The sequence below is a fragment of the Suricata suricatta genome, chromosome 2, assembly GCF_006229205.1.
Source record: "Suricata suricatta isolate VVHF042 chromosome 2, meerkat_22Aug2017_6uvM2_HiC, whole genome shotgun sequence".
In the NCBI taxonomy this organism is placed as follows: domain Eukaryota; kingdom Metazoa; phylum Chordata; class Mammalia; order Carnivora; family Herpestidae; genus Suricata; species Suricata suricatta.
The window spans coordinates 87961697-87977324 of NC_043701.1; the positions used below are offsets into that span (position 1 = coordinate 87961697).

Consider the following 15628-nt stretch of genomic DNA (forward strand, 5'->3'; position numbering starts at 1 on the left):
TTAGCCACTCTGACTGGTGTGAGGTGGTATCTCAGTGTGGTTTTGATTTGTGTTTCCCTGATGATAAGTGATGTTGAGCATCGTTTCATGTGCCTGTAGGCCATCTGGATGTCCTCTTTGAAGAAGTGTCTGTTCATGTCTTCTACCCAAGGAAAAGGCTTTTTTAATTAATATAACCCTTTAAACAATTCTGGCTTTTGGCAATTTATAAGCACAGTGTTTATTTTATTGTATTTCATGTCTGAATTAACCATGAAAAATCAAGACTGGTAAATAAGATAACCTGTCATTTTTATAGAAGGAGCAACACAAAATAAATAATAAAAGAGTAAGCATAGCACAAAGCATTTATTTTCATGCCCGACAAGAAATTTTCCTTTTGTGATTTGGTCATCTTGAGTTGAAAGGAAAATTCTACTTTTAAAAGTATTGTTATTTTTTATGAGCATTTCCTAAATAAGATTTCACTATTTAAAAATTTTTTATTGAGGTATAGTTGACACGCCATATTATATTAGTTTCAGGTGTACAACATAGTGATTTGACAGTTCCATATGTTACATAGCTTTCACCACAATAAGTGTGGTTACCATCTGTCACCATATAATGTTATTACAATGTTATTGATTACATTTCCTATGCTGCACTTTTCATCCCTGTGACTTATTTATCTTATAACTGAAAGTTTGTATCTCTTAATCCCTGTGACCTATTTCATTCACCCTTCTCCCCTCTGGCAACTACAGTTTGTTCTCTGTATTTATGATTCTGTTTTTGGTGTTTGTTTGTCTGTTTTATTTTCTAGATTCCACATGTAAGTGAAATCTTGATATTTGTCTTTTTCTGACTTATTTTACTTACCATATGACCCTTTCGGTCTATCCGTGTTTTCACAAATGGTAAAATCCTATTCTTTTTTTTTTTCAACCACATTATTTTTTTTCTTTTTTTTTAAAATATTTTATTGTCAAATTGATTTCCATACAACACCCAATCCTATTCTTTTTTATACCTGAGTAATATTGTGTGTGTGTGTGTGTGTGTGTGTGTGTGTGTGTGTGTGTGTTCATTTTCTTAGGGTAAATACCCAGCAGTGGCATTAGTGGATCATAAGGTGGTTCTGTTTTTAATTTCTTGAGAACGTCCATATTGTTTTCCACAGCGGTTGTACCAATTTAAATTCCTATCAACAGTGCATAAGGGCTCCCTTTTCTCCACACCCTTGCTGACACTTGTTAAGTCTTGTCTTTTTGATTCTAGCCATTCTGACAGGGGTAAGGGGATATCTCATTGTGGTTTTGATCTGCCTTTCTCTGATGATGAGTGACATTGAGCATGTTTTCCTGTGTCTGTTGGCCGTCTGTGTATATGTCTTTCTTGAAAACATGTATATTCAGGTGCTCTGCCCATTTTTTAAAAGCAGATTATTTGGGTTTTTGTTTGTTTTGTTTCTGGTGTTGAGTTGTGTGAGTTCTTTGTATATTTTGGATGTTAACCCTTTTTTGGATGTATCATTTGCAAATATTTTCTCCTCATTAGTTTGCCTTTTCATTATGTTGGTAGTTTTCTTCACTGTACAGAAGTTTTTTGCTTTGATGTAGACTCAATTGTTTGTTTTCATTTTTATTTCCTTTGGCTGAGGTGACACATCCAGAAAAATGTTGCTAATGTCCAAGAGTTACTGCTTATGATTTCCTTAAGGAATTTCATGGTTTCAGATCTTACATTTAGGTCTTTAATCTTCTTTGAGTTTATTTTTCTGTGTGGTGAAATAAAGTGGTCTAGTTTCACTCATTTTCATGTAGCCGTCCACTTTTCCCAACATCATATATTAAAGAGAATGTCTTTTCCCTATTATATATGCTTGCCTCCTTTGTCACAGGTTAATTGACTGTATAGGCATGGGTGTATTTCTGAGTCCTCTGTTCTAAATGTCTGTTTTTGCACTTGTACTATGTTGTTTTGGTTACTGTAGCTCTGTAGCAGATCTTGACATCATAGATTATGATATCTCCAGCTTTGTTCTTTTTGCTGTTTTAAAACTGGAAACTGAGGTCTATCAGTAATGGTGAGGAATGTTGTGTATAACTAAATTTATCTGTGAACTGATACCACACATAGAAACTCCCAGCCCAAGGTAATATCATAGAAAATATTTTGGGTTTCATGGAATATCATAAAATTCTACATTAATTAATAATTAAATTAAATTATTATCTATAATTCTTTTCTAAACACATTTTACCAAGCTTCCATAATGCTTTACAGAAGCTAATAAAACTTAGTGTGATTTTATATCATCTCTTTGAAGGTAGGGAGAACATAAACAGCTGTTGGACAATTATGTAAATGCTGAGCAAGCCCGTAGTGAAAGTTGCTAAGTCTGAGAAATCTAGAGATCTGATCTTCTGATCTACATCCTATATTTCCCTGTAATGTAAATATTAGAAGTTGTTTTCTCAGACCTACTGAGAAAAGAATAATTTGCAAAGTCTCATGGAATAGCATAGGAAAGAAATCTGAGTCAAGAGCCTAGGTGCACTTAGCAGAGAAGCCTGCTTGGCTTCATTGGGTAATTAGATGTTGCAGATTCTTTGTAAATGCCCGCCAGGTGCACTGTGCTAGGGCACCTGGCAGGGCTGAGGGGTTCTCAGCCATTGCTGAATGCTAGAACCGTCTGAGGTGCATTCAAAACACAGGGGTGCCCAGAATACATCTGAGAGTCCCTAAGGTTATTGCTCAGGTATCTGTAATTTTAAAGATCACCATTCCTACCCCACCACCTGATTTTAATGCTCAGTGATAGGCACTGACTAATCGTTGGGGACCATTTGTTTTCACTCTGTTAACTGCTGACCTGGGCATGGTGTTCAAATAGACTCCAAATGAAGGCTTTCTTTCTGTGTGTATATTAGTATATAAACAGAGCTTGTTTCCCCTTAAGTAGAACTATATTAGTCTATGGCTTTATTTTATACTGGATGGTATAACTTGAATAATTTCCTATGTCAGTATTGAAACATTTTCTTTAGTTTTTAGCCATTGAGGAATAGTCTGCAATATCCATAGAATATCTATACAGCCTTCTCCCTATTGATGGACATGTGTGGCTTTCTTGTTTTGTTTTGTTTGTTTGTTTGCATTTGTAAACCATGTTTGAATATTTCTGTGATATAACTAGAAATGAATTTCCTTATCCTAAAAGCACATACAATTTTTGCCCAACTTCCCTCAGAAAAAGATTATGGCAGTTTATACAACACAAATAGAGTGTGATCATGCCCATTCCCACACCCCCACCAAACCTAGGTACCATAACATTTTTCTTTCTTTCACTAAACCACATTTATTGCTATTTTACATTTGTATCTATACCTTCTAAACACTATACCTGAGTCTAGCACTTAAAATGTTTTAATCTAAATTACAGCTAATATAATCTATTTACAATGTATCAAAACTGTCATTCTATTTTTATTTTTATAAGTTTCTGTGTTAAAATTAACTTTGATATTAAGTATCTGTTTTTTCTATAGATCACAATTATATAGAACTATTATCCTGTTTAATAGGATATAGTATCCTATTATCCTGAACATTTAATGTCTTTCCAATGCCCACTAATTACATAACAACGACCACCCTTGTACACATGGTCTTCCCTAATCTTTATGAATAATATATTAAAATGAATGTCAGATAGTGCGTTGACTGGGTCAAAGGTTTTAATTTTTTTATGGCTCTTGGTAAGATTCATTAGGTTGCTTTATAAAAGTGTTAGATCAATTTTTATAAATCAAGAGCCAATTATTATAACAGATTCTTGACTACCTTTCTGAAATATGGTAAATTTATTATTTTAAATTTGAGTAATATATACTTTACTTTCATAAATTAGAACTAGTGGATACATACATAGAATGGTGAGTGTATACTTATATTTTCCATGTTTAAAAGATGGTTATGTTATAATGCTAACCGAAAACAGGATATAGAATGAGGTATAAAATCGTATATACCTCAATGATAGAAAACTTTTATTTTCCTTTTTATATCTTTTTATTTTTTCCTAATTAATCACAGTGAGTATACAGCAGGACTAAATATGCTGCACCTATTTCTGCGGTCAAAAGATTTGTCTCTTTCTTGTAGGAAATTTACCAGTGGTGTGGCTCCTCGTGCAACAAATATGAGCGTCTGAAGGCAAGCCAGGTTGCCATTGGCATTCGGGACAATGAAAGGAAAGGAAGAGCACAACTAATTGTGGTGGAAGATGGAAGTGAACCATCAGTGCTCAGACAGGTGTTGTAACTTGTTTTTTAAAGGTTTACCACTCTAAGTTGGGTGTGTGTGTGTGTGTGTGTGTGTGTGTGTGACAATTTTAGCAAATTCTCTAATACTGGGTCTAGGCTACGATTAGGAAAGAGGAAAAATCAAGGTTCTCTAAGTGATGGTACAGAGAAAACAGAAAGTCATGACTGTTTTCTTTCACCCTTGGTATGACCACCAGAGGAAGTGCTGACTTCATCTTCTATCACACAGGACGGATGGGTAGCACTTTTGAGATTGACTGTAGGAATATATTTTGGAAGTAAATAATAATAGCTTATTCATGTGGGCCTCTGAATATATATTTTTTAATACAGGGATATTTTTCAATTTTAAAGTTAATTATTATGCTAAAAGAATGAAACAAAATCTTATTCCAAGAGATTAAATATAATAATATTTTAAATGCTTCAATCATTTTAAACAAAGAATTATAGGCAAGACACTTATGATTTTTAGTATAGTAGTTAAATTAGTTTGAAAATTATCTCCATGGCTCTTTATACCTACATTATTTGCTTAACAATCATAGCAGTCTTAAACATTTAGTTGTAAACAGTTTTTCTTCTTTAAGAAAACTGCAGTGAGTGCCAAAGTGTATATATTTTATACTTTCCCTTACGATTGTGGGTCAAGGGGATAGTCATAGTCAGGTGTCTTGATACAGACTGGTACATTGATTCCCGTGTGTTCAAGCCACATTATTCATTGACCCCCCTGTGGTATGTCAGGCACTAAAATGTACCAATGTTTGCTCCCTCTTGACTTTACAGAACCCTGTCAAAATTTACTGTTATAATATTGTCTTGAATCCTCCTGCATTTAAAGGTGGTATCTCTTTGAGTTTTAATTTTTCTGATTTTCTAGGATATTGAAATTTTCCTCAATGATTTTAGTTATTTGCACTAAATTTTTCTAATGACTGTGTTGTACACATGTTTTTAATAATTTTGATTCACAGTGTTTTTATACATGAGTCACTTGATGTAGTAATAGCTTCCATAATCCACTGGTCAAAAATTATATGTAAGATCATTTTATTATTGCAATGTCTTTTTTAATGTTTATTTTTGAGATAGGAGAGGGGGGGGGAGAGAGAGAGATACTGTGAGTGGGGGAGGGCCAGAAAGAGGGAGATACAGAGTCCAAAGCAAGCTCCAGGCTCTGAGCTGTCAGCACAGTGGCCAGTGTGGGCTTGAACTCACCAACCACTAGAACTTGACCTGAACTGAAGTTGGATGCTTAATCTCCTGGGCCATCCAAGTCCCCTTATTATTGTAATATCTTTAAACTTTATTATTTTAATAACCACCAAACACAGATATTCATGTTAGTGACTTTTGAGAAGTGTCATTTGTCGAGTGGGAAAATGTTCAAGGTTAAATGCTAAGAGAAAATGCAGGATATAAAATTTTATATATAATAATATCTTAATATATAAGTTTATATGTAGGTATATAACTACATATCATATATACATATGTATCTGGAAAGAAATATTCTGAAATATTGCCAGTTTTCCAATATGGCCTTGGCTCTTGGGATTTGGCTGCTTGTTAATTTTTTTGTTTTTGTCTTCGTATTTTCAAAATTTATCGTAATAGATATATGTTTTCATTTTATAATCAGGAAAAAAAGGACATCTTAAAAAACAAAATAAAATTAGGGGTTAACTGGCTTTTAATAGTCATAATAACATGGCTACTAAATTAGACTTTGAAAACAATTCAAAACACAACTTCTTTAACTTTTAATATTCTTTAAAGGCCCCTGTTCTGACATGTAATCACCATTTAAGTCTTCCAAGTTTCATATTTGGAAACAAAACTTTATAAGTAGGATGTACTTCTACTTGATTGTAACCTCTTGTTTCAGTAACTATGTTTTGGTAGGTGTGGACCCAGGTGCAAGATTCGCCCTGGTGGAGTCGTGGGGGAGGTGCTGTGTTAACTATCAGATGAGTTTTCTATTGTCATCTTGGGTCCCAAGCAAGTCCTGTAACCTTTGTTGTCTCTGGTTCCTCATTTGTGAAGTAAAGAGTTAGACAGGGTGGCTTCTGGTCCCTTTAGGGCCATTCCATCTTGTCTCTTAGGCAGTTTCTGTGTAATCAAATCATTTCTACTGTGTTGCAAGAAGCGAAGCCACTGAGGTTGAGGGCCTGAACTGTGCGTCTATACATATGATATACTTGCTTATTGTATTTCTTTCAGAGTTTTGAGGAGGGGGGAAACTTAAGCATTACACTGAATTTTAAAAGGAAGTGCAAACCTGAAGAAAAAAATTGTAAAAAAACATAACTTTGATTTTAAAATATGAATGATAGAGATAAGAGAGATAATCCATAATATAAAATGTGATGTCTTATTTTTAGAGATTTTCATCTTTGGGTTTTTAAAATATCCTAGAAAACACCTACTTTGCTTTTTATTCAGTTCATTTAGTATATACTGCATTATATTTCACAGGTCTCATTTACATAATGAATTTTCATTTTAAAAACATTTGTTGGGCTTTTTGTTTTTACAAATGCTGTTTTGTAGCCTGATCACAGGGGTAAATAGTCATTTGATGGATTAATCATGCACCTGTAATAAACTAGTTTGACTTTCTAGGCTTGTTTTTAATGCTTATTTGTTTTTTAGAGAGAGAGAGAGAGAGAGAGAGAGAGAAAGAGAGAGAGAGTGAGGTAGGGGCAGAGAGAGAGGGGAACACAGAATCCGAAGCAGGCTCCAGGTTCTGAGCTGTCAGCACAGAGCCCAGTGCAGGGCTCATACCCACAAACTGCTAGATCATGACCTGAGCTGAAGTCGGACACTCAACCAACTGAGCCACCCAGGTGCCCCTCTAGGCTTTCTTAATATTGTACCCACAGTGATAAAACTCAAAGAGGTAATGAATTTGGTTAGAAGAAAATTACATTATTTTCACTAACCTCTTCTTGAAAACCTCCAGTTATGAATATAGTCGACAAAACAGTCGCATAAGCAGCATCTGTGACTTTTCAGATCACATTATTGCAGATAACTTTAAGATATCTTTGGTATTTGTTGCTTCTTGGTAATTGTGATAGTTATTAGACCTGCTAATTATTGTTATTTAATGAGTAAATGAAAACTTCCATATATTACTTTATCACATTTAGAAAATACATTTTGATAGTTGTATCCCAATATAACAGGTTTCCATTATAATACTTTGTATTTTATTTTATGTGATTAAAAATTATTTTTCTTAGAAGGGGGCTCATAGGCTTCAGAAGTTATCCAAAGTGGCTTATAGCGCGCACGCACACACACACACACACACACACACACACACACACACACAAGGTTTCCTTGTTGAAGACAATGGAATGTCATTTCTTTTTCAGGGACTCTAATGAAACTATTGATATTGCTAGAAAAGGATTCTAAAAATCTAAGAATCCTTCAAAACATCTTTTAAAATGGTCCTTTTAAGTGATTCATTTTTAATGATATTCTTTTAAGTTATTTATCTTCAGATAATAATGGCTTAAAAGCAGGATTTGTAACCCAGTTAAATGATTCTGTTATCATTATTCCATACTGGATTCTGAGTATTTTGAATATGTCTAACACATCAAAGTGCTCAACACAATAAATAGTGAAAAATATTTCTACTGAGAGTTTTTTGAAGAATTCATCTTTACTTTTAGATATTTCAGCTGTTTATACTATTATATTCATATAATTTTAATATGATTTAATTCTATGATGGTCATAAATTTACCCTTCAAAATACTTGGGAGAGTAATTAAAAGGGCCCTCATTAGACAAGACTAGAAGACAACATGTTTTAATAAGCCTGTCTGGGGAAGCAGCCTCTTTCCTGTATCTTTATCACTTTTACAGACTCATCTACCTAAACATGAAAATTATTCTGTTCATGGAACTAAACTAAAGCCTGTAGGTAAAATCACATTTTACCCTGTCCATGTTTTTTCATCACTGTTAATGTATTTACTAAGAAAAACTGTACATAAATTATGTAAAGCTTTTTCTTGCTCTTCTTTTTCTATTTAAAAGAAATAATCAATGAATGTGAAGGAAAATTAAATATGCCACTAACCCTAAGGTTGACTTTCTTCAATGGTCCTATTCATCGTCTAAACATTAGGAGGGAAGCCAGAAGAGTGCCCTGAGGAAAAATGGCAAAGGTCGCTAATTTATCTGTTTTATAGACTAATTTTCTAAAAAGCAGCAGCTGGTAGATATCAAAAAGAGAATGTAGCAGTAGCAAAAGTTTTTTGAAACAACAACAAAAATCAACTAATTTTTCTAACCTTGAAAGACTTTTTTTCAATATAATTTAATGAGCTTATTAAGTCTATAGTGATTGTAAATGCTAGTGGTGGAATACTGGCAGTAACTATGCCACAAGGAAATTGTAAGCATCTGCTATATTGGTGAACTGTTAGATTTCTTGCTTTTATTAAATTACTAAGGCTCCCTGGGGAGTCATGCACAATAATTTTTCAGGTTCTAGACAACAAAAAAAGAAACTTGGAAGGAAAATTGGAATATCATTTTACATCTCAGTTAATAAGTGTTTATTGAGCACTATGTTCATTCCAAGGAAGCTCAGAAATTACTTATTTTATTGTCTGAGAAGAAAAGCATGCACTAAATCTAAGAGTCAGAAAGTAGGGGCCACCAATACCAGAAAGCATGGTTGGATACCACCATTATTGGAAGCCTTCTCATAATAAAATTCATGTATTTTAGGCTGCATGATAATAGCATATAGGCTAGATTAACCTCCAAAGGATCTTCCAATAGGAGGTTGTGTTCATTCTAAGTCATAGTTGACAACTTGAAAATAAAATAATGTTTTCAGTCATTCTCTTAGCAAGTTGATTGAATGTGTATGGTGTGCTCATCTGGGTATCTTGTAGGTAAAATCTGGAGTTAAATACTGTAAATATTTCTCCAATTACTCTTTAGAGATGTCTATTTAGGCTAAGAATAAAAATGTAGTTCTATTTTTCCCAAGCATTTTGCCAAATAAGATTTATGTGTTATCATTTGCAGGCTGAGTTCCTTGAGGGAGGACATTACACTGTCTTTAGATCTGTGTTGCCTTTAGGGCTCTAACTTCTTGATCAGTCATATTTAGATAATTAATACAATTAACTGCAAACTGCATGGTACCAGAAACCCACTACATTTGTTTTTCTGTTTTCTAAAGGATAGTAATTTCTCTTAAAAAGAGATACTATGTTTTAGGTAATAGTATTGGTGAAGATATGAAAAAGACGTACCATTGATTGTTTTAAAATCAACTACATTTATAGAAGAGCAGTTGGTAGTTAGATAAGTACAGTTCATCTATTCTACTAGTCTCCTTTCTGCAGGAAGACGGTTAATAACTAACCTTTTGGAAAGTAATAGCTGTCTTGGGCTTGTTTATATTGACTGCAGTACCTTCCCATGTGGTAGGCGATGTGTACTCTGGTGAAAGTGTGTAGCACATTAAGAAATAAGTAATTGGTATCTTGGGACGCCTGGGTGGCTCAGCTGGTTAAGCGCTGACTTCAGCTCAGGTCATGATCCCGTGCCTTGTGGGTTCAAGCCCCACCTCGGGCCCTGTGCTCTCAGCTCAGAGCCTGGAGCTTGCTTCAGATTCTGTCTCCCTCCATCTCTTTGCTCCTCCCCCACTCTCAACTCTGTCCTCTATCTCTCTCAAAAATAAATAAACATTAAAAAATTAAAAACAAAAAGTATCTGGTGTCTAAAACTTTTCGTTCTACGATAAAATTGGCTGTTTCTGGGAGCTGTAGTTGGACACTCTAATCTGTAGAGTCCTTCCTTTCAGGTCAGCTCACCTCCCCACTTAGTGTCCAGCTACCACAAACCCCACTTCTCTCTCTCTCTAGCACACAATACTGCTGTCTGTTGACCTTGACCACCTTTCTTGGCTGTAGCCCACAGTCCTGGTGCTGCCTCTTGACATCACTAGATTCAAAGTGAATATGCTTCATGAACTCCAAGGAACTACGCAAGTGTAGAAATCACCCAGTATATTTGTCTTACTCTTCCCCCACACTTAACATCAAAAGGCTGTGCACATTGGTAATGCTTCCTAAGTTCTTATATAATCTAAATTTATGGAAAAGTAAAACAGGGAGTGATTTTGAACATCTGATGACCTGAGCATTGGAATAGTGAGACATTTTAGCATGCAAAGTAGAAGATTGAGAAAGAAAAAAAAAAGGAAAGTTTTGGAAATTTGGAAATTTAGAATTCTGTCAAAGTTTCTCTGTGGAAATGTTTGTTTCATAGCATAATGTTGGGCTTATTGAATTTCCATGGGATCATAATTTAAGCTTTAAAATACTGTATACTGAAATAAAGCATGAAAATGTTGCTATAGAAAGTGGGAAAAACTATTTTCTGGGGATGATCTTTGATTAGATAAATCACTCCCCATTTATCTTTGTAGAAGAGTATCAGATGATACCAAAAATAGAAATAGGGAGCTGGGGGCACCTGGCTGGCTCAGTCAGTTGACCATCGCACACTTGATTTCAGCTCAAGTCAGCATCTCCTTGTTCATGAGATTGAGCCCCACACTGGGCTTTGTGCTGACAGTGTGGAGCCTGCTTGGGATTCTTTCTCTCCCTCCCTCTCTCCTTCTCTTTCTCTCTCTCTCTCTCTCAAAAATAAATAAATAAACATTAAAAAAAGAAATAGGGAGCTATTTAGAAAATCCTCCTCATGACCATTTTGGAACAATGAGTATATAATATTTTTTAAGGTTTCTGAAGATTTATAGAAAAGCAATACAAAAATAAAAATCAAATTCCTTTTTTAGCATCTAGGGACAAACATGGGTATTTTGAGCTCCTTAAATATAGGACTTAAGGTGGATTTGTGGGTTTGTAATAGCACTCCCTTCCCCATCACTCAGTAACCTATTTTCTGTTGCCTTCTTATTGATTTCATTGTTGGTCACAACTCTGTAGTTTGTAAGGGTGGAAATGTGAGTTGCCTGAGATATTAATTTGGTCAATAGACTAAGTAAACACTTTGGCACTAAGAGACGGATATTTGTCAGATAAGCCCTTCCTGAGTGCTGTCCAAGTAACTTTAGCTTCCTTGTTTATCCCTTCATTATTTTCCAGGGGTTTTTTTGGTAAATTCTTGGGAAATTGAACAATGTCTTAAATATTTTGGTAGTTTCCATTCTTGTAGCATGGTGTCTGGCACATAAGTGTTCATCAGTATTCACTGTCAGAAATAACATTATTATGAGAGTCATGTGGTAAGAGGAGGACCATTTATGGGTTAACCACTCAAAGATTTTCAACTTACTTGGGTCTGAAATATTTGCACTCTCTCTAGTTTTGTACTGAGTAGAGAGAAAATATCAGAGGTACCCTCACGTGGGAAGCTTTCCTTTTCTTCTCTCTGTTGCATTATAAATGAATCATTTTTTTCCATTTTGCTTTGTAGCCATAATATTCAGTACATGCACAAATCCTGAAATGGGTGATGGACATGGAGGAGGGCACTTGTTGGGATGAGCACTGGGTGTTGTATGTAAGTGATGAATCATGGGGATTGACCCCCAAAACCAAGAGCACACTGTACACACTGTATGTTAGCTAACTTGACAACAAATTATATATGTATATATATGTGTATGTGTGTGTGTGTATGAATTATAGTGACAAATAGCATATACCACAGAGTTATAGTGCCTTCAAGAACACTGTGGTTGCTATAGCTTTTTTTTTCCCATTTATTGATATTGCACTAAATTCAGGTATTCATTTAATTCAGGTACTCAATTTATCCAGTGTGGGGAGTTGAAATATTCAGAACAAAGATAAGAAATACAGCAGCAGTAGACACCTGGATGGCTCAGTCATTAAGAAATAGAGCAACAGTGTAGTTAACCATATGCTGCAATATAATAGTTGAAATAGTCTTCCACTTTGCTACACTAAAGGTCAACATGAAGACTTGCGACCTTATTGATCAAGTGTCACTTTTGTATAATGAACCCAAATTAATACCACTTGGCGATCATTTTTGAAGGAGATAATTTTTCCTTTAGTTTGCTGCTGAAGTGGAGGCTAGTGTGATAGAACCTGTAAATAAGATAGTATAGTTCTAGGACAGATGGGCAATATGGAAGGATAGATCCTTTCCCTGGCAGAATCTATATCTGCATCAATAAACTAAGATAAATATTGAACTAGAATGGCAGGTTTCACTTTCTGTATTTATATCATTCCTTGTGTTTGTTATAATATTAGTGATAGTATATAATTTAAAAAACTAACAGTAAGACTATTTTCTTTCAACAGTTTTAGGTCAACTTCATCTTATCTCTTGTGCTAAGAATTAACCAAATTCAGATATCAAAGCACCAAATCTCTAAGATTTAGTGATTCATAATTTCTTGGCATTCATTTTGTAAATTAGTTTTTCAAATATGTATTAATAATTATTAACAGTAATGTTAATTTTTTAAATATTTATTTTACTTAAAAGTTTTTAAGTCTTTATTTATTTTGAGAAGGAGAGAGCAGGAAGGGGCAAAGAGAGAGGGAAAGAGAATCTCAAGCAAGCTCTGCACTGCCAGCACAAGGCCTGACACAGAGCTCGAACTCACAAACTGTGAGATCATGACCTGAGTTGAAATCAAGAGTGTGACACTTAACTGACTGAGCCATGCAGGTGCCCCAATGTTTATGTTATTTATTTTGAGAGAAAAAGAGAGAGAGAGCGGGGGGGGGGAGACAGAAAGAGAGAGAGAGAGAGCGAGAATATGAATGAGACTCTCAAGCATGCAATGTACTGCCAGCACAGAGCCCGATGCAGAAGCTCAAACTCATGAACTGTGATCTCATGACCTGACCCGGAATCAGGTCAGATGCTTAACTGACTGAGCCACCCAGGTGCCACAGTATTATTAATTTTACATCAGTTTCCTCTTATAGCTTGTGCTAAGAATTAGCCCCAAGCCCCAACGTTCAAAGTTGACTCTCTAAGACTGAGCAATTCATAATTCCCTAGTATTTATTTTGTAATTGATATTTGCTTAATATCATGAGGAAATGTGTACACATATTGGAAAAAACTCCATAAAATGGAGGCCATTTGAATTGTGCTTCTAAATCCTGTTTATCGACAGCCAAGGATCACACGGTGGTGGAACCGGGTTATATTGGCAGTCCTTGGGCTAATGAAAAACCAGTGATTGCTATTAGAAATGCTGTTATGTTTGCAAGGGTATCCAGTACAATTCTACAGTTAGATTATTTTGGATATATATGTATCCATATATATCCAATTATTTTATATATATATGTGTGTGTGTGTGTGTGTGTGTGTGTGTGTGTGTGTATATATATATATAGAGAGAGAGAGAGAGCATGGTTTGTTCAGGTAAATACAGTATATTTTTAATGGAAACCAAGAGGCAATCCTCAGTTCTGGGTATTCCATAACATTTTACTAATCGGGAGAAAAGTACCCACACACTGTTAAAAATATTAAAATATCTGAGTACCTTCATGCAAACAAACAAGAGCCATGCAAATAAAGTGGGAAATGAAGTCCTATGCCATGCATAACAGAGACATGAAATGTCAATGCCCGATTTCAATGAATTCAAGCAACTAAAGAACAAACCAAACTGAAAATAGATTTCAGTGAAGTGTGACAGAGTGCATGTGGCAAGACAAATACGTTAATTAAACGCTATTTCAAAGCAAGGAGCAAGCATACTACAATTAAATATCCATTGCTGTGATACTCACCGTCATGGAGCTTTACTGCGGTGTGGCGTAATTACTCTCCTCCTGCTGTTCTGTGGGGTAAGGGCGAGGGGCTCCCTGGGAAGCTGAATTCTGTTGTTTGTTCCTTAATCTTTCAAGTTGCACTTTTCTTTATATCATACAAGTACTGCTTATCATTAACACAGAAATTCCGTAAGCTAAGAAACAAATGTGTGATGGATTTATTTTTGCTGCAAAGGAGGTGATGACAGCCACCATCACGGCAAACATCCGGTCCCTACAATCCTTCCATGGCTTTACAAGCAAGAGCTCATTTAATTCTTACAACACTTCCAGGAAGTGGATATATGTGTTATCCACTGTCTTGGTTTGTGTTCTTCCAGCAACCAACTCTATACAAGACCATGGGGGCAGGTGGTATTTGGAAGATGATCCTGGAAGCACCAAGGAGGGGTAAAGGGAGGCAATACTTTGTGAATACATGGTTCACTGCTATGAGGAACTGGGGCGTAGTCCCAGAGGGACTCTGAGAAATTGTATGGAACACACTTGGGAATCAGCCCATGGGATGCTGAGGAGGCTTTAGGATTTAACCAGTAATTGCTGTCCTTCATTAGTTGAGGGTCACTCCTTGGGTGTTAACTCCCCAGAACTCCAGCCTATCTTGTGTATAGATACAGCACAGCTCGGTGGCCAGATAATGCCATCAGACAGAGAGCAGAAGGTTTTGACCTTTAAGAAATCATCTACAAATGACCTTCAAGGTAGACCACGATGAGATGGGCAGAGCACCAATGGCATTTTTGTACCCTTACTTGACGGATGAAGGAGGTAAGTGATAGGGAGGCTGCCTAACTTGCCCGAGTGAGAATGGGAATGAGAGAGCTGCCACTCACATGCAGGCTGTCTTCAGTACAGACAGTGGTCTTAAACATACAGACAGTTGGGGCACCTGGGTGGCTCAGTCGCTTAAGCATCTGACTTCAGCTCAGGTCATGATCTCCTGGTTTGTGGGTTCGAGCCACAAACCAGGCTCTATGCTGACAGCTCGGAGACTGGAACCTGCTTCAGATTCTGTGTCTCCCTCCCTCTCTCTCTGCCCCCCTCCCCACTCATGCTCTGTTTCTGTCTCAATAATAAACATTTTAAAAAGTTTTAAAAAACCAGGTAGCTGGAATCCCATCTGCTGCCAACTTATTTTTATAACTTCCAAAAATTAGGCCACATACTTTTAAAAAATGTTTATTTATTATTTTTGGGGGGGGTCAGAGAAAGAGGGAGACCGAGAATCCCAAGCAGGCTTCAAACTGTCAGCACAGAACACGACATGGGGCTCGAACCTAAGAACTGTGAGATCATGACCTGAGCCGAATCTCTCCTGCAGACTTGCAATTCACTTTATCTTTTTAGTCAAACATGTACTTCACATGCTTTCTATCAGCTAAAATAACTTTATCCACTATTTGATATATTAAATTACCCTTTTTATTTGATTTCTCCACAAAGGGATAAAGGTATTTCAGGGGC

General features: G+C 35.8%; 1 protein-coding gene across 1 annotated transcript in view; it reads left to right on the plus strand.

Annotated features, from left to right (window-relative positions):
* The window catches only part of SCIN (scinderin), a 72703-nt gene that overhangs the window by 22239 nt on the left and 34836 nt on the right, over positions 1–15628 (plus strand). The window contains exon 4 of the mRNA XM_029957445.1: positions 4153–4302. Coding sequence (XP_029813305.1) covers positions 4153–4302 — 150 coding nt within the window. The remainder of the gene's footprint in view (positions 1–4152; positions 4303–15628) is intronic.